Genomic DNA, 24,035 nt, shown 5'->3' with positions numbered 1-24,035 from the left:
GGAATTCATGAAAATATTGCATTATAAATAAATTATTTAGTGGTACGGCACCTTTGTATTACAATCATAGTCTAATCAGGAAATCCCCAGAATTAGTTTGTGAGGTCTAGTTCTGCATGTGAAGCTGCTGAGTGGATGAGTCGTGTTTTCCTTTCATCACCTCTAATACAAAAAAAACAAAAAAAACAAAAAAAGTCTTACTGGACTGTATTCGTGTACTTTGAACTACTTACCACAGGTTAATGCACAAATTAACAACCAAAATAAGGCAGTTAATTTAAGGTTGACAAAGATTAATTATGAAATGCAAATTGTAAATGAACTAACGATAGCAAGGTGTCTGTAGGTTTGGGTCATTCTATGCCAACACATAAAAATGTCAAACTATTAATAAAGTGGCCATCATTCTTCTACATACTTCTAGCCATGTTAAGAGTTGTGGCAGTGTCCAAAAAGTGTCCCAAGTCTTGTTATTAAAATTGTTCTGAGGTCATCAAGCTGCATGTATGTACTTTACTTTCAGTCGGCAGTTTATTAGGAACACCTGGGTAAAACTAACACAGTCTGATACACCAGCCCTGCAATAAACCCTACCGTCATGCTGGTATGTTAATATCTGTTTTTGTTGAAGCTGTTGCATGGAGGTGTTGATTCAATTATATGCAGTTTGATGCTGTTGAAATGTATTGATACAGATACTGGGCTTTATAGTGCATCCCATTTATATCACTGAGGGCAGACGAGATATTAGAAAAATCTATTTGTTGGCGTTTCCAGGGCTGTCTCACCACCACCAACACTGAATGTAATTATACATTATACTCAAAGGTGATTATTTTTAAATGCATTACGTACGTACTTAAAACCTACTTAGAATTGCATGGAACACTTTATTTCCTACATTTCCTAAATAGAGAACAGACCTCTCAGTATTGTACAATGCTATGTAACCGCAAAACAAAAATAAACTGAACATGAAAGTAGAATTTACTGCACTGCTGTCGTATTAGACTGCATTAGCTTCCGCTTGGTGTCCCTAATAAGCTGGCAACTGAGTGCAACTTAATGATCAGTTTATCGTTTCTCATCTGCAGTCAGACTTCATGAGAATTTGAAGGGACTGTCAAAAGCAAAAAAACTGTTCCCATGTTTCCAAAATTCAAGCGGATAAGCGAAGTGAGTGCTAGAAGAGAAGTCAGCCAGAAGTACAATGATATCCTGTTTCTTCTATATGTACAGAAGTGTGAATTATTCAAAACAGAGAGAAACATCTTGTACAAGAAGAGAAGCCTGAAGGTTATTAAGCTGAACACACGAGGAAATATATACATACAAATATACAACACATGATGAGTAATACAGGGTGACTGAAAAACAAAGGTTACAAATAAAATCATAACATCTAGACTGTGTAATACTTAAATATACTGAATAATGATTATAAGTGAACAACAAAATCTCAAACTTACCCAAGTTATGTTTAAATACATTTTATTTTATTTGTGCAGGTTGGAATATGTGCCAACACAGATAATTACAGAAAAGGCCATAATCAGCCAGTAACATCACAGCACTAATATTTCTGCTGAGTCCCATCACTGACTTAATGCTTTGTGGTTTAGGCAAACAGAGGTAAAATAACAGAGTCACAAGAGGTGAACTCTGTTGTAAGCAGGCTGAAAAGTAAAAAATAATAATAAATATTCCCACTGATAAGGCAGATTCATATCATATATCACAGTCAATGAGTACATAGCCAAACAAAAAAAGATGTGCATGAGCTTTTGGAGCTTCCAGTACATCTGTTCAGAAATATGAAATGTTTTTTTCTTCTTTTTGGTTTGGTTGCAAGACTACTTTAACATTTCACAGAGAGTTCATCAGCAGCCAGTTGCTGCGACACACTCTCCTTATTTCACACTGATTTAAAAGTTTTACCAGACTGCAAAGTATTTATAGCTTCAGTTACATTTAAGGCCAACTTAATATCAGGTTCCTGTCTCACAGACGTATCAACAGTATGACAGAATTTGAAATACCAAAAGTGACAGTTGAATACAGCTAACAATATGTATGTGGTAAAATGCAGAGTACATATTCTATTCATTGTGCAACTATTGGAAAATCCACACTGATGTATTTCAATAAGGGGAACATCTTCAAATGTCTACCAAGAGTTTCACAGAATATCAGAGTAAAATTAACATCAACATCTTGCACATACGTCCTTCCCAAATGAATATTTATGAACATAAAAGTAAAAAGGCTGTGCCTCATTTTCAGGCAAATAATGGTACTAAAGAAAATCTGGGAGGGATCATGACACATGGCGCCTCTACTGAGTGCTGGTAGCAAACACAAACAGTGTATCTGGAAAGACTGGCCGAACAAGCTGTATCCTAACTGCTGTTACAGAGAATGAACTTAACATTGAATAAGTATAATTTATTAAAAATAATGAACTGTTGGATGTGGGAAAGCACTCAATTAAAAAAAAATAAAATAATGTGGTGCTATGAGTGTCCAAAGAGACAGTCTGTAGTCTGTGAAAAATACTCCACTTACTATCTTTTACCAGAGCTTTCAACTGCTTCTCATGATCTTTTTCATTTTTGGGAAAAGCTAGCAAGTGGACTTTGAGTTTATATATATATATTTTTTTGTAAAATTACAGTTTTGTTTTCAAGACATTTGTAGAGCTTCCAAACCACCTTCAATTGCTCTACCACAAATTGCATTGAAGGACAACAGTGTCCGTCAATACCACACAAAAAACTGTGCAGAGTAAGGTCAGTTCAAAAGCAATGTAAATGTTCATTTACGTATCAAAATGCTAAATGAATACTCCATTCTGCAAAACGATGAAAAAAACTGACCCATGAGGAGTTCTCAAAGTATGAAGGACAAGATGGAGCATGTGTCTGAGCAACAGATGTGTTCTCACTTTGAAATGAGTTACAGTTTAAGGCCAGTGATTAAAATCTATCATCCATGTGTCTCCTCATCATAACAGAGGGTAAAACCTCATCTAACAGGATATTGAAACTACAGTTCACATGTATGGCGGAACGGCGCTTTCAGCTTTTTATGGTGCGCTGACGTACTGCTGTTCTTTTTCTTTGCCGGCCACTGTAGGCTGTGTTTACTTAGCCTTTGTGCAAGTAATGGCATTTAATTTAAGCGCCGAAGCACAAAACGTTTCGTCAGCTGCATGAAAACACCCTGTCAAAACAATTCATTTTAGTCACTTAACATGTTATGTTTGCCTCAGTCATGAGAAATCCATTTAATTCACTGTTTGGCTCATAAGTGGTCTTTGGTGTTATGTGCGCTTCATTAATGTTTTCCCTCTACATGATGTCAACTGATCTCATTGGGCAATCCAATAAAACAATAATTTCTGTATTGTACATAATATATATCTTGCTAAAGTGAAGGATTTTGGCAATGTGGATAAAACAATAACTTAAAAATGAAAAAAGTGTTGGTTTATAAGAAAAGGAAGAGTTACAGTTTGTAGTTTCTCTTACTCTTAATGGTTTCAAAAAATAAATCAAATAACTGCTGAATGAAAGTAGAGATCTGCTTCAGCACAATTTCCTCTCCAACAGTTCATTCAGTGGCACTCAATGTCAGGCATGACTGTGCAAATGGAAATAAAAGATATGCAACCGAGTTAAAAACCGGTTTAAAAAGAAATAAACCCTGGTTCCTCCTGATGAGTGTGAACAATAAATTGTTTGGTCAGTGAGCTTGAGAATCAAGAAAAGATGTGTCAATATTTCATTCCACTCTGTAATAATACTGCAGTGCTGCTTCAGACTCACAGGTACTGCAGGTTTGTTGCTGTCTATTCAATTAACCCACAACCTTGCAAGGTTTGGGATACAAAATGTTCAACTCCACGAGCTGAAAACAGCCATTTTTTTTTTGTTTTTGTTTTTATGTGGCGGGGGGGGGGGGGGGGGGGGGGGGGGGGGGGGTAAATCTTGCTATTAAGAGTGACAATGTAAGTTGCTGAGGTAATAAATTACACCAGTGGAAAAACAGGCACACACATGGGCAGTTACTCACAGGCAAAAACCTTAACATTCACTAGAGGGCTGTCAACAGTAAAGCACAAGATGGTTATTCGAGATGCCATCCTAGAGACAGATCACAACTCTGCCAGCGTATTGCAGTCTTATGCTTTGAAGTTGTTTGTTTGTCACCGGTCCTTTAAATCAGGACCATTTATCTCCATTCATCAGACCGTGATGCTCAATGCATTTCTGTATACACGTGGGGGACAAAGCTGCAGATGGAGACCTACTTTAGGAAGAAGCACAGACCTCTCTGCACTTTTTGGATGCTGACAGTAATATTCAGTTCAAAGGATGTGAGCTCCTCATTGTCACGGCGCAAGAGTGCTGTTAAATTAAGAATTACTCACATGAAGTATTTAACATCTAGTGATTTTTGTCCTTGTACATAAAGTCACTTGTACAATGCGTATGGACGTACTTGATCCTGAAGACTTTGACAAGTGTTCAAGGTTTGGGATCAAACGTCCAGGTCCATGATGGGCGGAGCGCAGGAGGACGTCAGATGTGTCCCTGAGCCACCTGAGCTCGTCTCTCCTCCAAGCAGCGACAAACCCACATCGACACCACCTCTGCATTACCATCATTATACTGTACGATGAAGGAATGATCCTAAAAAGTAAAGAGAAAGACACACATGAGAGATCATTTTGTATTTAGAAAACAACTGAGTGTAAATCTTTTTGGTGTAAAATAAATACATATCGTTGGGAAACAGTTAGTCCTCAAGGACTGTATTTGAATAGCAAAAATCTGTACTTCCATTACTGTCAATAAACAGCTGAATTTAAAAAGTAAATGAAAAAATGAATCACAAATTCTGATTTGTGTGACTAAATTTCAAATTAAATAAGGAATGAACTGGGACTATTTCATGATTTAACTACTATTTTAAGATTAATTTTTTCAGACTGAAATTCCAAAGGGAAATATTCAAACAAAAGAGACAGATTTCTTAAATTCATCCTTGACCAATTAAGACAATGGAATTTTAATTTGAAAACCTTATCCAAAAACATTAAGTTTAGTAATAATCAACCTTAACTTCCGGGTAACTGGATTAAATTTGTGCTGGAGAAATCACATTTTTGAATTTATTTAATCAGTTGTGTTTTTGAGTTTAGTGATTCATCATTCCATATTAAAACTGAAGTTTTTGGACAATTAATGCCATCTCTGTTGGCATTTATCTCTCCTTAACTCCACACATACAGTATGACCTTCAGAATAATTGTCATCTATGGTAAAAATGAACTGAAGTAGTTGTTAAACACAAGTAATGAGCTTTCTCATAAAAACAGAGAAATCTATATTCTAGCAGCTATTAAAAATGTTAATACCTATTCTGCAATCTTATTATTTTTTTTATTATCAAACAGATTGGAGCCACAAACATTATTACACAGTTACGTGAAGGGTGTTGTTTAGTTCTACTTGTATAATTATTCCACATCATGATTCAAGGAATAATAATAAAATACAAATAAACTAAACAGGAACTTCATTAAACCGTCTTAAATATTAATGCCCAACAGATTTGGTTTTAAATGGAAAACGTTTAAGTAATGGCTTGTCAGGGCATTTTAAAGGAATACATTTGGGGTTTAATGATCTACATGAGTCAAAACAGGTTGTAAAATGAGCTTTGTGATAAAAGATAGCAGCGGCAGTATCAAACCATCTTTGTCAATCATTGAAAAAAAAAAAAGAACTGGAGAAATGTTTTTCAGATCCTCAACAAAAAAGCAGAGACTTCATCTTGACTGATTTTCATCAATAGAGCCGATAAATGGGCTTCAAATCCCACAAACATGACAAGTCTGTTGATTGGTAGCTCATCAAGTTCGTTAAACGCTGGCAGTGTTCACTTGTTACTGCTGAAACAGAGATGTCACATGTGATATCTCATTGACAACAGTTCCAATCACCAGCCTCATCTGAGGGACTTTCCAGACCAGAGCCAGGGGTCACAGAGGGGAGTCAGAGGTGAGAGGGGAGGAGGCTGTAAATGAGACAAGTCAACTGAAGCTGACCATGAATTTTATTTGCGGTGTCTAGATGTCCAATTAGATGCAACAATCCTGCAGCTGGCCAGTTTAAATGAACTTGTCAACACTGATTTCAACGATATCTGTCCCTAACAACAAGAGACTGTCACTGTTCTACACTGTTAATAGGAGTTCAGTTCTGAGTAAGAAGGTCAGTCACAACAGAGGGATTTGTGGACAAAGACTTCTCCTTGTCTATTTATGGTCACAATTGGAGCTCGAGCAATAAATCGTCTGGGCTGTTGCAGTATATAGGCCAGTACCACATCATAGCAGATGTATCCATATTGTGACATATGTCAGCCAACAAGAAATTTCAGTACAGAAATGTGAAAGATATGTTTGAAGTAATTTAGAAACAGTGTCACTAATTAATAATTTGTCCAGCAGAGAACACTGAGTCTAATTTTAGCCATTCTAGTGGCATGTCTCTGTTGATGGCAATGTCGGTCGGTCAGTCCGCCACTTTGGTGGTTCAGACTGAAATATCTCTACAACTCTTAGATAGATTGCCATGAAATCTGGCACTGGCATTAGTGTCCCCCTCAGGATGAAGGTCTGTGACCGGTCATTTCTGTAACTTTCTGAAACTGATGATTTGACATTCACACTCACATATCATGCCGTGATTGGCCAGCTGTGTGGAGGTGAGAAAGGAGCCAAGGAGTGAAATACTCTCTCTAGCTCTATTTAAACATGAACACACACCTTTTACAATTATTTTTGCACAAGCAAATCTTATGAATATGAAAACCACATCTCACTACAACAGTGGCATTACTAGTTTGTCTCAAATTTGATGCAGGAGGTGACTCCAAGGTGAGCAGTGTTGTTGTCAGCTGTTTCTTCTTGGGTCAGATAACGTTAAATATCCCCAAGCAACAGCCAAACTGGTGCAGACAATGTAAGATTAGTAACAAAGTAGGACAGACTGGTAGTGACGGTCGACTTTTTCCCTCCTGAGATCATTCTTGTCTATTTGTGGTTACACAGGAAAATATGTTAAATTGTGTGTATAAAACAAAATCACAAGAAGGTTGAACAGTGAATACTGTTTGTAAGTTTTTGTTGTATTAAGTTTTTGTTGGCTTGACTTATGTTTGAGTTCTACTCTTTCTTTCCTCACTGCTACTGTTACTTTTGATTGTAAGCATTCAATCTCCACATGTAAAGTCTGGTGCAGTTGTATATTTCAAAGAAAAATGGCGACACATTCCACTGTGCTTTAATCCTCCACAAACTGTAAAGATTGTGAAGGACTGGGGGGAGCCCCATCAATCCTGTTGTCCTTCTAATGGGCAGCTGGGGTTAACACAGTCTGAGGTTAATTACTCTCATATCAGTGCGAGCATGTGTGTGCGTGTCAGTATGCGACGGGTGGAGTGGACGCTCCTGGGTGCCCCTATGTGCTGAATACCCATCTCATCAATCATTCTTCCTTGCCTCAGTAGAGAGGGAGTGATATAGACATAAAGAAGTTAGTCCTGAATGATGTTTTTAAAATTCAGCTCTCCACCTCTGCTCCAGAGATTAACCCTGGCAGGCCAGAGACATCCGCTGGAATTTGACCTGGATGAAGGTGCGTGTCTTGTCATCCCACACTCACACACTATAAATACATACATACATACAGTACATGCCAAGACACTGCAGTGGCACAACGGCTAATTTTTTGTCTGAAGCAATGTCCCATCTGCTGAATGTAAATTACAACTTCACACCGGAGTCTCTCTCTCTCTCTCTCTCTCCATTTGTCCTACCACCTAACATACACTGCTACATTATTGAGAATTAGGCTTCAAAATGAGTGAGATAAAAGAAAAAGAAATCATACAAGAAACCAGCGACCCCAAACACTGTCCAATTATTCGATTGTGTAGAAAGCCTCAGAGCAGTTACTAGATCGACTTTGTGGTGAGATTGTTTTGTTAACTACTGTTGCCATGGTCAAAAATGAGCTTTCAATCTAAACTTTGAAGCCGACATCGACAAGGACTTTGCTTTGGACTGAAAAAAGTCCTTACAATGCTCAGAAACATAGAAATATAATATATAATCTACGGTTGTCATGTACATTTCCATGACAACTGGGAAAACTCCATCCGCTTTTAATCATGTGATTCTATTGAATTTTCAAGAACAGCTACTAAATAGACCTTGTGTTGAGATTGCGTTGTCAAAAATAGCAACAGATAAAAGTCTTGGCAATAATGAGGAAGCCGCACTTTCATGTTTTATGTGTCACAATCGGAGACAGATCACAAATATCAAGCATGTTTGAGGGACTGGAGTCCCGACGACCCCACCACCCAAAATACAAGACCCCCCAGGAAGGGAAAAACTGCTTTAGACTGATCTGCAAACTCACCATTAGATTAGACATAAGCTGCCTCAAGAGTCATACTTTGATTTTTATCGCATGCAGGTGCACACACACACCCTGATATTGAATATATTAGGTATACATCCTCTATCTCTCACATGCATGCACTCACCTTCAGCTAATAATTACATTTCCTGCAACTTCAATTAAGTTTGAAACCTGTAAGGGAGGAGTAATAAATACAGAGTGAATAACTACTCTTTGTTAGGTCACTGAAGGTGTTCTGACTTTCTGCTGTAGCAGTGTGTGGACAGAGGTGAGACGGGGGAAGGATTCATTTAAAAGTTACATTAATCAACGTCTGGCCACATCAAAATGGGATAATCACCTGAAACTGCTCTGCTCAAATAGAAATGGCCTAAACCCAGGGGAAATTCTACCTAACTCTTTAATTGTTTGAAGCCTTTGACGGGTCCGTTTAATCTAAGATTAATTTATGCGATTTTAAATAACACCATGTATGATTAATACCCTCAGAAGAAATTAAAAGCAGTTTGAGGCAATTATAATAAGAGACTGGTCATCACCTCATTAGAATAATGTTGGAAGAAACATGGTGTGTGTGTGTGAGACCGAGAGAAGGGTGAAGAGGTAGATAGAATAACTAGGGCTTTACAGATTTGCATGCTAATCACCAGCTCCCTCTGGAAACTAGCTGGCATTGGTTGGTGTGTGTATGAGAATATACGTTGGTAGATGTTACTGCACAGGGATTGTAGGGAAACTTCTCTAAGGAGTATTAAAATGTTGTTTCGCCTCTAAACTTAAAGATCTGAGTATCAAAGTATCCAAATATCAAAGCTATCTGCTGCTTTCAAAACTGTGTGCATAGTGAAGCAGGGCTTTCTCTAAATATCCACGTATCAAAACCGACAACACTGAAACTCAATGTCAGCCACCACCATGGAAAGAATAGAAGAAAGGCCAGAAGACCAGAGAACAGGAATAAGTTAATTGGACTTTATACTCCATACTGGATGATCGAATAGCTTCGAACCCCAACAACACACCTTTCCAATGTCGGATGGGGCATCTGTGTCTGACTGTTTCTTTAGCTTTCTGAAACCAGTGATCTGACAGTCACACCCACTTCACTCCATGACTGGCCAGCTATAGGAGCCTTCTCTCTCTAGCTCTCTTTATTCATTTGCTTCAGAAACTATCTTAAACTGTGCACTGTTATACCCATATATGAACAATATTCACCTTAAAAGTGTTGCATGAACTAGTTCTGACAGACCATAAACCAGCCCTACCAAGTATACAAAAGACAAAATGTCCATTCCTGCAGTAGTTAGGATTCACTATAAAAGGTAAGGGACGTATGGCTTGGCTGTGTGCACCATCAAACACAACTGGCAGTTAAAAATGAAGAAAGCTAAACTAAAAAATCCTTCCGGCTGGTCATGGAGGGAAGCGGCGTCGTGGGCAGAACTGGACGAACATGTGCAGATGTTACACCGTTGGCAGTGTGTGTTTTAGGAGGGACATGTGGCAGCCCAGGCCAACAGAGCTAGTCAGCAGTGGCTACTGGTCATTGTAAACTGGAAGATAGTCTTATAGTCTTAAGAGTTACTTCCTGACATTCTAAGTGTCAAGGAACCTTATGGGAAACCAATTCATTGCCGTCTAATTATCATTTCACTGATAAATTCACTATTTCACTTTTCCAGAAAACAGGACAAGCTTGTCTAGGATACAATATTTATTTCTGTCTAATTTCTACTTGTGCTTGAACAAACAGAAACCTTATTTCGGTCATATCAAAGATTTTGGATCCACAAAAAAGGAACATTTCATCCAAGTGCCAAAATTTTAATTTAACAGGATCCATACATTTATTTATGTGCAATTTTGACTCCAGATACCATTCATAATGACGTGACTGAACAGTTATGCACAGTACTAAAGGGTAGTTTAAGTAAGTGTGAATGGGGTTTATGTCAATGAAGACCCATGGGTGAAGAAAACATTTGGCCGCAAAAGGTGTTGACAGAAGTTTAGGGAGGAGGAGGCACAAGTGAGTGGGCACAACTCTGAAAAGACACAAGAGGAATCCTAAAGCGGTGCAACACTACGCATGCATGTAAAAATCCTTTTTTCACCATGTAACCATGTTAACATTAAGACACCTATTTCTCAGACAGTAAAACTGCTTCCAAAGTTTGAGACACATGATAACTACAACTCAAGCAAGACACCATCCACATAAAGCAAACAAAAAAACAGAAGGGAAAAGAACTAGAAAAAAAATAAAATAAATAAACTTAGATGTGTAATATGACACCCTTTTCTGCTCAGGAATCCTTTAGTAAAATACCACAGCATAATCAAAAATGTGAAAAATATAAAGCCAAGAATGCAAAGGCACCTCCATCACTGTTGAAGAATTCAGGCAGCTCATAAATTGCACAGAACGCTAAATGAGTGTCTTATATATTGTGCTTAAGTATAAGCACAATGTGTGTTATCTTGTTGACTGCATGCCTCAGCTCATACAGGTCTGTCTCAACAAAATGGTTTCAGAAAGTCAGTGAATAGGGGACATTAGGATTTCTCTATTGGCTCAGCAGTATGGCAAAAACAAACCAACAAACAACAAAAAGAAAAGCATGGCGACACAGAAAAACACAAAAGCACAAAGAAAAAACTCCAAAACTGCAGTTTATAAAAGACAATTTTGTCTTAGTGGTAATTAGATAAATCCACATTGTCTGATATAACAAATGAATGGAAATGGATGGAATCATTAAATGAAAGAGTAACCTAAGAAGAAAGAGAAGGTGTGAAAGGTAAAGGTCCATAGTTACTGTGTTGAAATGGTTTATGAAAGACATTGTACAGATAAATGTTAACTAGTCAGACTTTGTTAATAACGGCCACATTTTTTTTTATAGCGCTGTAAGTGGTCATAACTCTATGTGCGTGTTTGTGTGTGTTTAAGTCGAAACTAGATTTGGGGACATTCAGAGACAGGAGGGGTTCTTTTGTGAAAAACCGAGGGGCTCATCTGGTGTCTCCAGGGTTGAAAAGGGGCAACGAAATTTGTGCGTGTGTGTATGTGTGCATATGAATAGAAAAGCAGAATAGGAGGGCTGCACTGACAAGGGTGCTAAAAGGCTGTTTGAAGGCTGCTGGCTGGGGAGCCAGGGATGATGAGGGAGAGGGGGGAGGGAGAAATGAAATGTCCATCAAATCACAATCAAAGAATATAAGGGTCTGGGGATCATTCATCTTCTTCTTCTCTCACACAAATTAACATCTGCAAAGACAGGTACACAAACAAAATAACGTTGCACCATTTGCATGTGATTCTACAAATGAACAGGCTAAATGTAATCAGTCACAAGAACTATATGTTCTGTTTTTCTTGCACTAAAGCTTAATAAACAAGCAAGTAGTACTGCAAACAGAACAGGCTTTGTATCGAAGGAGAATGGAGGAGAAAGACGGCCTGTTTAGAACCAAAAGCAAGAAACCTCAGACAGGACGGGTCATCACCAAATACCTTCAGCTAACGTCCTGGGAGCAGGCCAATGGAAAGTCTCCTCAACTGACCAACGTCATGAGCTTATGATGACAGGATAGGGTGTCCACAATGAAAGATGCATTAGTATGAGGAGAGAAAAACACCCTCACTTTCCTCTCTGATGGCTCATCATGTCATTCTTTACAAAAGAAGGGACAGAAGAAGTGGGAAGAAATATCTCTTACTGATACAAGAGGAGCATTGAGCTTGATCCAGCCAGACATGGCTCAGTTAGAGATTTCATCTTGATTAATTAGTGTCCAACAAACTGACAAACAGATTATGAGTCATTGTGTAAACCATCTGTGCTCGGATCAACTCAATGCTTCCACTGGTGTTAAGGCTCTTTGGTAAGGTATCAAATTACAAGCCACTGATTGCTACATACTGTGCATCACTATTGAGTCACTAGGAGAGCACAGTAATTGGCAATTCCTATAGCTTAAAACTTAATATCACAAATAATATGAAATGCCTAATTTATTTGTACAAGCTTAAATGATTGATTGACTAATGTGTCAATCAATAAAAAAAAATCAGCTATGGGATGCTTTTGAGGAATGGGCATTTGTTTTGCTTCAGTCTGACACTTAAAGTACCCAGTGGAGTTTTTGCCATGACCATTTACAATTTTGCTGGTATTGTGCAACACGCGTGTGAACACACACTTTCCTGCAGCTGGTTTCAAGCTATTCCGCTGTTTGACATGGAAGGAAAAGTGTGCCACCAAAGGCAATGAAGAAGAAGACTTCAAGGTAGGATAACCTGACTGTAGGAGACTAAAGAAGCTGTATACAAAATAAACTCTTTCATGGTAGCAAAGTGCAAATGAACATACTTTTGCATTAACATTTAAAACCTCCTGCTGTAAGGCAGCATAAAATCATTAATTGTCAATAAATCAAGCTTCTTCTGTTATCATTAAATTTGCTGTTTTGTTACCACTATTTTCCTTTGATCTGCTTGTTTTTCTTTGCACTGTGCCTGTTCTCTCCTTGAATTCAAGCTGGCGACATAGCATGAGCACAAGAAAAAGGTTTTCCTTTCCCTGTGTGCCTTAATCGGGTAAAATAATAACAAAGTTGAAGTGAATAGGATTGATGGTTTGAGCAAAGCATCCAGTATAAGTAGTTGTAACAGACTGCGTCAAGCTTCAGGGACAGAACCCATCGAGAGCAGGCACGCAATCAAACAGCAGCCCTTTAAAGAGCGTCTAATAGGATAAAATCCCAGTGACAATAATGACGTCAATAAAAACTATACCAGTGATTAGAGAAACCACATGCTGAAACCTGATGAGCAAACTCGCTACTAGGTGAGTTTGTATGGTCATAAAATAACATTATTTTCTCAGTGTCTACACTATTGTGTGGTTGCACAGATAAAAACTGAGAACAAATGGTAGCACTTTCTGTACAGCAGAGGGAGAGGAGAAAAGGGGGAGCTGTGGCTAGGTGCATTAACATACAGATAGAATAGGTAAAGAGTTTTAATGTACTCAGGAGGCTGGGGGAATGGGGAAGTGGAGAGAGAGGTGGGGAGGAAAGAGGGAAAGAGGGAATGAGGAGGAGGAGAGAGAAAGACAATCAGCAGGCTGGTGCCACAAAGGCAGGCATCCATGACCTTATATCTCAGTTCATCACGGGCAGAGGAAGAAATGAAAGGCCTACAGGAGGACAAAAATATAGGTAAGGGAAAGACGAGAGGGTTGAGAAAAAGAGGGAGTCGAAAAAAGACTGAACTGTGAAAATTTGAAAAACAGCACAGGAGAGATCACAATGAATATGAAAAAGTGGGGCAGAGCAGGAATGTGGAATAGAGTAAGCAATCACAGCCACCCATGTGAGCTATGATTACCCGAAGCATTTCAAAACCAGAAAGAAGGAAAAGCAGTGTGTGGTTGAAAAACAATGCTACGTATAGTGATGAAATAGCCAAATTATGGTAGCACTGATGCTTCCAAACAAATCCCAATCCCAAATCCTAAAGACGAAACAGCAAGAAACCCAGAGTTCACATGTTGAGACCTTGTGGGTGGAGAAATTTGTAAAGAAAAAACATCTTGTTCAATTAAGCAACAAATATGCCTTCTTGTCGTCAAAGGTGGATTGTTTACTGGATGTTGCACACACGCATCACTGAAGACAGAGCCATTCGCTTTACCAGCTGTTTCAGCTGCTCTGCACTGTGAAGTCTAGACAATCGATGTTAGACCTCGTTCTTGGGGGTTCTGATGTGCTTTGAGGCTCAAGTTTCAAATCTAACCTATGCTCAGTTGCCACATCAAGCTCATACTTTGTTTTTGATTGTTATTACCTGTATGCCATAAAAAGCCAGTAAACAATAAAGAGTTTTCTTGTAAACAGATTTTCAGTTTAGGTTCAGTCTTACTGCCGAAAATACACTGTTTGCATTGTTGAGATCTATATTTCCTTCTTTGAAAAACAATTACGAAGCAGATTTTTTAAAAGCATTTTAAACTCCTGTGTGTCCTCAGGGCAAGTTCTTTCAGGTGATACAGACCAGGAGCTAAGGTGGTTCTTACAGTCTTTTTTATTCACTCAGTCAACAGCTCCAGTCCACTAACACATCTTTATAAATTTGTGAATTCAAACAAGCTTTTGTTGTTACCCTACTGACACACTTATCCGTTTAAGAGGGTAACCAAATGGAGAGGTTGGAAATGTTTAAATCTTTTTTGTCTCAGTTTGAAGTCTATTCATGAAGACATGATATGTGTTGCACCACATTGTCGTTGCTTTGGGTTATAAATTGTCCTTTCTTTCTTGTCCATTCTTCTTGATAGTTCGTAATGTCAAACTGTGAAGGACATTTTGGTTTGTTTCACTGGCATTAAAGAAATTAATATATTTATGTTACAGAATTACAATATTGCAGTGTAGCCAAGAAGCAATGGATTACTGGGGTACCTGGGGCTCCTGGATTAATTGTATTCATATACTGGAGGATAAATTGACTATTCATTGGCGGAAGTCTAATATTGTTTGTGAAGTACTGGTAATGGATGCTTGGAGTAATCCTTGTCCTTGAATTATTTTGTGTTTGAATTAAGCTTCGGTTGTGAAACCAAGTATTGAAGGACACAAGAAACTACGAGAGCACACTGTGAAAAAGAGCTCACAATTCAGTCTCTTCAAGAGTGATTATATTCTTGTTCAAGATATGAGTACATAAGCAATTGTGAAATAAATTGGCCTTTCAGCCAGAGTAAGACAAAAGAGGATGACTGATTTTTCAGTCAAATTGAAAAAAACACCCATTCCACTACAAAAATGATATAGACAGACACACAAGCGTGACTGGAGACAAAGGTGTCACTCATCACAATCAACATCAACAATGGAAGTTGTGTTCAAATAAAGGTCAACAAGTCACAAAAAACTGAGCAGCATGCCGCAAAAACAAGCTCAACTTCCTCAAAAGTGGTAGTACAAGGTCTCCCCCTGAAGAGAGGCACTTTTGTCTGGGGGCAGGAATTTCCAATGAGTGTCTCCACAATATTTCCCTTTACTCCTCCTTTCTGGTGTGAGACTGAGAACATACAATCTGTTAGCAGCTCTGCATTTACACCCTCCAGCCCTCTACCCCCACAACACAAACCCTCAGCCCTCTTCTCTCTGTGGACCCAGCCGTCGCTGTCCTTGGTGCTGACACAGAAACCAGAGTGTGCTGCAACTCTTAAAAGGCAGTTTGTGCAAATTGCTGTGGCCTAGTGTGCTAACACCAGAACAAAAATGGTAAAAAAAATCATCATCAAGTCCACATTGGCAGGGAAGTCTGGCAAGTCCTGTCTGGAAAAGTGCACAAGTGTACTCCCTTATTTATGAAACTCATCTCTACCAGAGTCACAGAATCAAATTTGTATTTGACTATTAATCAATTTGCAGAGGCTGTTACAACCAAGAGAGCACCAAATCACAGCTGCTTTATTCTCTGTGAGCAATTCTTAACCTTTGAAAATCTAAAAACCGTTTCATTTTTTATTTTATTAACCATATCAGACAGCAATTCTAATTCATAGCAGAGTATTTTTTATAGGTTATAAACCATGTCTGACAACAAGCTTTAAAAAAGTGGTTGTATGCCTCTGCTAACCAGTGAAGTTGCAGTTTACATTTTGTAGTAAAGATTTTGAAGGAATTTAATAAAAGGTACTAACATCTCATTATTGTGAAATCCTAATGTTGCCAGTGTGGAGACAGCAGCCTAAAGCACACACACCTGTATTTACTATATTAAGTTAGAGATGGTATGATGGTATGGTAATTTAAAAGTTCAACTAGCGCACATTTTTAGTGTCATCTCTAATAAGGCCTATTTCTTAGGCCTACTGCACTAATGCTATTAATGAAAAAATAAAAACCTTAGACCTCCAGACACTCTTGACCTTATGCGTGAATAGATCTAATTTATTTGTGCTTCAGATCCATACATCTGATAGTTTGGACCTGAAAGAAATGTCTCTGAATGTTTTTCAGCTACTGTTAATATTGATTGACAGTATTATATTTACCTCTGCAAAGGAGATTATGTTTTCCCGCATGTCTTATTTGTTTGTTTGTTTGTTTGTTTTTAAGCAGGTTTGGGAAAAAAGTACTGAACTAATTTGCCCGAACTTGGTGGAGGGATAGGGCATGGGCCAGGGCAGAACCCATTTAATTTTGGTGCAGATCCAGTTAAAGGGGCAGATCTGGAATTTATTTTTTGGCACTTTCCGTAACATTGTGCGATAAGGGAGTTTTTTGGCAATTTCCCGGGAAATATTGTATGTAATGTAAAACAAATCAGACATATTCATGGTGTGGACATCTATGACTGCATGAAATTTGGTGCAGATCCAGATAATCTGGATCTGACAGACATGTGTGAGGTATGCACTCTACTGAGAGCCATTGTAGTTGTGCAAAGAGAACAAAAGAGCCATGATCAAACCCCAAACTCTAATTTGCAGATGAGACATGAGGTCATGACATACAAAACCTCAACAATTACACCTTAATTATGTTCTGTACAGTAACATGTTAAAATGATAAATCTAGATGGTGATGGGAACACTCTCTGATCATTACATGCACACACGCACACACATACATGCACGCACATACACGCTTAAAAATAATTTCCCTTTGTCCCTGGCTCAAATTTTCATTAGACTATAAAACTTAATTTTGTAAACTAGAATTATTTGACTCTTGAACAGCAGCTAGGCCTTATTCATTCAGTTTGGCTCCTGTGCAGTGAATTAAATGAATTATTGCTGAAGTAGGTCTTAAACCTACCTCAAGGTTTCTGGCTGACCTCTCTCTGACACCTTTCATTGGTACGAAGAAGTTCATTGCTTTTGTTTCCACACAGCAATGCCAACTTCGAGGGTCCTTGACCCACAACACCTCAATCATTGCGAAAAACACAACTGTATAATCCCAAAGCTAAAGAGATAATAAAATTATGTTTAATTGAATTTTTATTGGAATGCAGGGATATGATCACCTCCTGTACAGTTATTCAAAACTTATACTTTGTGGTCCTTGGAACTGTTTAATGGAGGCTTGGTTTAACTTACCATGAGGTTATTCGGGGCAGGCCTCTCTTTGGGTTGTCGTCGCATACTGAAAAAAGAGACACAAACAGTCTATATCCAGCCACTATTCAAACTGCGTTTGTAAGAGTGCAAGACATGTTTTTGTTCTAACTTTCATTTTAACAGGGTGACTATTCAAGAGGAGGCCTGACACAAAACCATTCATGCCACAAAAAAACGGAAAGTGGTTTCAAAGACAAAACTTTCATTAACACATATAAACATGTTTTAGAAACACATTAATATTTATAAGTTCAATTAATATTTTTTATTTCTCAGAACACTAAAACTGAAGCAGTTACAATATTGGTTAAGTGGATTTATGTGTGTGTTTCTGTGAGTTTCCTCCACAATGTGTACATGCACAGTCTGTCAAAACGACCTACATTGGGACTTTGAGGAATTAGTGTAAGGGCCTGTCTGCAGTAAGTCATGTAACTGTTTTATGTATTGCAATGAATCGGCCATGACCCTCTAAGAGTAGCCTGGGAGAACGCAGTGCTAGTTGTGCACCCTGGCAGGGCAGGGTTCCTGCACCTCAGTCTGTCCTGAGAGAGAGGTGCCCCGTTTGAATAAATAAAGCAGACACGGTGGTTAAACAACAGCTGGTATAGCCGGCTAGTGACATACACACAGACCTATTGCATGTGGTTTGGTTTGTGGAGTGTGTATGTAAATGTTTGTGCAACTGTAAAGGTTACAAGAGGCTAATGAAGCAGAGGCAGACCCAAGGTAAACATTGTCTTTGTCCTGTTGCATTAGATAACTCAATCATTCCTCATAAAAAAGAGCAGCTTTTTATTGAATATCAGCAGCACTGAATGTCCTTGCTAAAACCATTACATCCATAATGCATCAACACACAGGCAAATGCACTTTAATCCCATTGTATACCATTAAACCTTTGATTCATCTACAATAATTTGGCTCATGATTCTATGTTTCATGCATCTTGTGGTCTTTGTAATTGTTCAGTCTGGCTTTGTGGGTCCCAGATGGTCGACTGTGCCAAACATATTAAGCTAGTACAAACTAGAATCCCAAACAAATGCACTACACAGTCAAGAGCCACTGGACACAGACAAAATTCCACTTAAAATCGGAAGGTGTTAATTTAAATAATTTCAGCGTCTGTCTTTCGAGAATCAAAGTTTATTAAACAGTAAGAGCAACTGACTCACCACTGTGTGATGAAGTGAACAAACTTTTCACTGAACTGGTCGACGGGAAGAACTGGAGGATCCTGTGAAGGAGAACAAAACAGTAACATTTAAATCTGCGATAATGATAACCTGCTCAATCTTGACAAAAGAAATACATTAGGGTGGTTTACATCAACAGAGATTTACTTAAACTAGGATTTGGGATAGTCCAATCCAAGTCCAAGTAGACAGTTTTGCTAACTTTACGGAAGTTATCTCAAGGCGTTCTTGAGATGTCACGTTCAGAAGATTGGAATGGCACAAAGTCACAGTGACCTTGACTTTTTACCTTTGACAGCCAAAATCTGATCCATTCAAGTAAAGTTTGTGCCAAAAAGACAAGGAGACATAAAAAGGATCCAAAGGCGTGCTTGTTGAATAACATCAATTGCAACATTTAGTAATTCATATGTCTGCTGTACCTATTGATACAACATATGTTCAAAGAGTGTAAAAGGAGCCTAGATTCAGTGAGGTTCAGCTTTCTTGAATTAAGTGTTCAGTGTTTGACCTCAAGGCCACAATGCTGCACTCTTTATCCTCTTCATTCGTGGCAGCACTGAATAGTTATGGCAGTCAAGTTAAGTACAACACTTGCTGAGTGACACAACATTTGTCTCGTTGGATCAACCAAATGACATGATAAACATGAAATGGCAATTCGTAACAGCTATACAATCTGTAATTGTTGATAATGTTATTCTTAGACTCATTCTTAAAATAAACATGGCAAACTTAATTATATGAAAAAATTCTGAAAAGAGAAGAACAAGTTCTACTTTAGTAGTAAAAAGCTAGAATTATATATTAATTAGATTACACTGAATCACTGCAGTTACAAGAAACTAGGAATTATTAGGAATAATTGTTTGTTAGAAACTGAAACCTTTGACTAATAATTCCTGTCCATACATAAATGGCACTGAACCCTCATTTCATACAATATTTCATATATATTACAACTTGGTACATCTGTGGTGTTGTTATTATGGTTACCATAGCAGCCCTATGGTAATGGTAAGCTCACCATTTGAGAATAAAACTCATTTTATTTCAGAATGAAGACTAAATCTGAAAATTGCTGCCAAAATGAACAACAGTAAGAGGTGTGTGTGTGTGTGTGTGTGTGTCTGTGTTAAGCTTGCTACATGTCGTCAGTGGAGAGTCTATGAACCATGTCATGTCAAACAGCTGTGCCAGACTGACCCTCTATTAATGCCCCTCACCTCATTACTCCATATATTTCCCTTTTCTCACTCTTCTTTCACTACCTTTCACTCTCATCGGGATAATCTCTAAATATTTACATTTATTTGTACCCTTGATATTCTTGGATAAAAAATGTTGACCACTGCATAGCAATAACAGTATTAAATTAACATTGGTATTCTCTTTCTTTATCTCAGTGCCAGTAAATTCCAGCAGAGGCTGAAGAATGAAATTGTATGTGAAAAGGAACTGGATTCTGCATTCTCCTCTTTTTAGTGTTGAAATGTATGTTTCTTGTTCTCAAGAAAGTAAAATAGAAAAATAAAATAAGTTTCATAGAAAAAAGCTAGGGATTGTACAAATGAATTCAAAAGAATAAAATGATGGTACTAGGAAAGTATAATGCGGAACACTGTACTGCAACAACTATGGATTAACTACTATTACTACTGTTACATATTAAATATGTAACACTGTTTGCTGAAATGTAACATACTGCATCCCGACACACCAGCACGTGCACAAGGCAGGGATGTTTACCTCAAATGAAAGAGGTGCCATCTGTAAAGTGTAGTGGAAATTTTGAGTGTGATTGTTATTGTAACCTGTCTTATTATTGTAATGGGAAAGATTTAGATCATATGTGTGCCCTCATGTAACCTTGTTTTAACCCCTTTGTAGTTAATACTGACCTGATTGTTCCAGTTGGAGCTGAACTGCCCCTGACTGTGGTAAAGGAGTATTTCTGTATCTTTTTTTAAGATTTCCACAACAAAAAGATCAAAAGTAAGTTGACCAGTAAGTGGAAGTCCTATAAGATTGAAAATATACACAGCAGTGACATCCAATGATATATGTAACAAAGATATAAACAAAAATACAAGAACTACTCAAATATGCACAAAAATCATAAAGCCTGGGTCCACAACCAGGAATTTATTTAAATGCAGGGAATTAAACCTCTTTACATCAGAAGCCCTGCTGTGCCATTAAAAACACCTCTGGGCAGTGTTCGCCATTCCTTAATGCTCTGATCGGCAGGCTCCCGTAAAGCATGATGCATGAACCCATTTAAATTAACAAAGGAATGGGTTCCTTCTAATCTCACTACACTTCACAGTACTGCCGCCACTTGGATGAGCAATATATCATAGCACAAGCGCACACACACACACACACACACACACACACACACACACACACACACACACACACACACACACACACACACACACACACACACACACACACACACACACACACACACACACACACACACAAACACACAAACAAATGCCCTAGAGCTCTGCACACCACAAGCCTGAGTATACACTCCGTTTAGAGGGAGAGTACCAAATAATTTGCAACCACTGTACTATGCTGCACTTGTACACACACACACACACACACACACACACACACACACACACACACCCCCACACACACACCCCCACACACACCCCCCCCACACACACACACAAGATCAATTGGGCCCACAGTTTGTGCAAAGTGTTGACTACACAACTAATTTATGTGTCGTGTAGGCTAAATCTGATACAAAATCTCTGTCTGCACTTTCCACACATATTTGCATGCACATGCACCTTTTTGCAGACACAAACACACACATTTATGCATGTATTCATGTCTCCAGCTGAGAGGAACACCGCTGCAGCTTTGATGTGGCAGCAGGCAATGGCACAAAAGACAAGCAGGCTGATGAAAGTGGCTAGTCTGTGTGAATTATTCCTCTGGTTGTCAATGCGCTCCACTATGAGACAGAACACACACACTACAAGGGTACAAGGGTACAAGTAAATATACATGTCATTGCCATGAAGCAATTATTAGGCAAAATTAGATCAGTAATTACAGGCTTGAAAATAAAGTGGGAGTTCTTTATTAGTGGAGCCACTTGCTATTCAACAAACAGAGGAGCGAGGCACATTAATGGGAGTGGACAGCAGACAGATGGTAGGAACAACTACAGAGAACTTCTCGTTCAAGACCTTAGCCGAACAGGGCAAGTATGTTTCTATGTCTACACTAATACCAGCTAACATAAAACAAATGCACTGGACAATTTATTGTGGTGTAGGTGCACTTACATACATGCCATGGACTCGCCATGAGCAGTGTCCTTAATGTAGGTACTGAATAACTGAATGAAACATACACTTAAACGTGTACTAGTTAAATTAACTGAAATCAAACATACAAGGTAACTTACAAGCAGTGGCACTACTCATAGGCTTCAACATAACTTTAGACTCTGTGTTGGGTGTATCTGGTCCTACAATATGGTCTCATATTGCATGACCATTATGCAGCTCAAGGGTTATGGCATTCTTTGGTTTTCTTGAAATACTCATCCAAATTAACAAAAACTTACAAAGCTGACTACATTTTTTCCCCTCATCATTCAGGGCTTCACATTTTGTTCTCCTTAAACCAGATTCTCTGTCTTTGTGGGCTGGCCTTGTATAAAAGCAATTTCTACATAGGCAATAAATATTGCTTTTGTTAAGCCCACAATGTCATTTTTTCCTTTTGCGACTCCATCCCAGAGGTATGCATTCAACTGTTTTAATTCCTACTACTTTCTACCAAAGAAAAGGGCCATTTTGAAAACTGTAGACAGCTTGTTCTGTGGATAAAGTGGGACATATTTCTAGAATGAGAGATTTCTTTTGAATTTTTAAAATGTAATTTTTTATCAAAACTACATCCATCTCCATTGTGTTGGGATGCCGGCTGTATCTGCAAAACTAGATACCTTTAAGTAAGCAAGAACATTTTTGTAACTTGTGTGACCCAGCTCTTTAAGGGTCCATCTATTTGGTAGGATGTGACTTGCGACCACTGTTTCTCTTCTCTGTTAAATTTTATCTTTGTTGATGTCATGATTTTCAAGGCCACTCTCCTTCCCACATAAAATGATTTCAGAATCTTTGCCACCTTTGTTTTTAAGATACATTTGGGTTAAATCTGTCTACCTTCTAATTGTTAAACTTATTGTTCATCTTTATCTATATGGTCTTTATTGTGAGTCTCACAAGTCTTTCTCTGCCACTGTGTGTTTCTGTTTGATAGAAAAGGAAAAAGAGAGGTAACCTGTCACACTCCACCCCCCACCACACACATACAGTGGATTCAGAAAGTAGCCGGATCCCTTCAATTTTTTTCAACATTTCACATTACGTTGCAGCTGTATGCTAAAATCAAAACAATTCTTTAGAATTGAAATTAAAGCTCAGGTTCCTGTTTCATGTTTCTACACTTTGACTGGAGTCTAGCTTTAGAAAGGTACACACCTATTTATATAAGGTCTCAACGCTGACAATGCATATTGGAGCAAAAACCAAGCCAGGAGGTGGAAGGAACTGCCTGCAGAGCTCAGAGACAGGACAGTGTCAAGATCTGGGGAAGGCTTCAAAAACATCCTTGCTGCATTTAAGGGTCCCAAGAGAGCACACTGGCCTCTGTCGTGGAAGAAGCCTCTCCTCAGCAAAACTTTTGCAAAAAACTTAGCACCTAAAGGACTCTCAGGCTGTGAGAAACTAGATTCTCTGGTCTGATGAAAAAATTGAAGGGGTATGAATACTTTCCGGATGCACTGTACCTCTAGCTACAGTAAAATTAATGATCCACTCACAGGAGCCTATTACTCATTCAGCCATTACAGCAACTTTCAAATCCCCAGTGGATAAGTAACACAGACAATATCAAAGCATTACAATCAAAGTAAATAGAAAGTATTTGGATCAAATATACAATGGGAAATGCTTATTAGATGTCAGTGATCCAGTTATAATTTGCCATATCAGAGCTCCCACAGTGTTGAAGTCACGTGTGTCTTCCCCAATAAAAAATGAATCATTAAAATTATAAAAAATTATCAATTAAATTATCAAGTACATAAAAATAAAAATAAAAGAAGAGAATAAAAATGCAACTGTAATGCTTCCATGATACCTCAA

General features: G+C 38.3%; 1 protein-coding gene across 1 annotated transcript in view; it reads right to left on the bottom strand.

Moving 5' to 3' along the window:
• Positions 1-3,962: 3,962 nt before the first annotated feature.
• Positions 3,963-24,035, bottom strand: part of map2k5 (mitogen-activated protein kinase kinase 5) — a 52,455-nt gene continuing 32,382 nt past the window's right edge. The window contains exons 20-22 of the mRNA XM_056378855.1: positions 18,826-18,887; positions 17,627-17,672; positions 3,963-4,694 (exon numbers count right to left, since the gene is read on the bottom strand). Of these exons, the coding sequence (XP_056234830.1) occupies positions 4,584-4,694; positions 17,627-17,672; positions 18,826-18,887 (219 nt within the window). The 3' untranslated portion in view covers positions 3,963-4,583. The remainder of the gene's footprint in view (positions 4,695-17,626; positions 17,673-18,825; positions 18,888-24,035) is intronic.

Source organism: Seriola aureovittata, chromosome 1, assembly GCF_021018895.1.
Source record: "Seriola aureovittata isolate HTS-2021-v1 ecotype China chromosome 1, ASM2101889v1, whole genome shotgun sequence".
NCBI lineage: Eukaryota > Metazoa > Chordata > Actinopteri > Carangiformes > Carangidae > Seriola > Seriola aureovittata.
The sequence above is the reverse complement of the archived record's forward strand: the minus strand, read 5'-3'. Positions and strand labels throughout refer to the sequence as shown.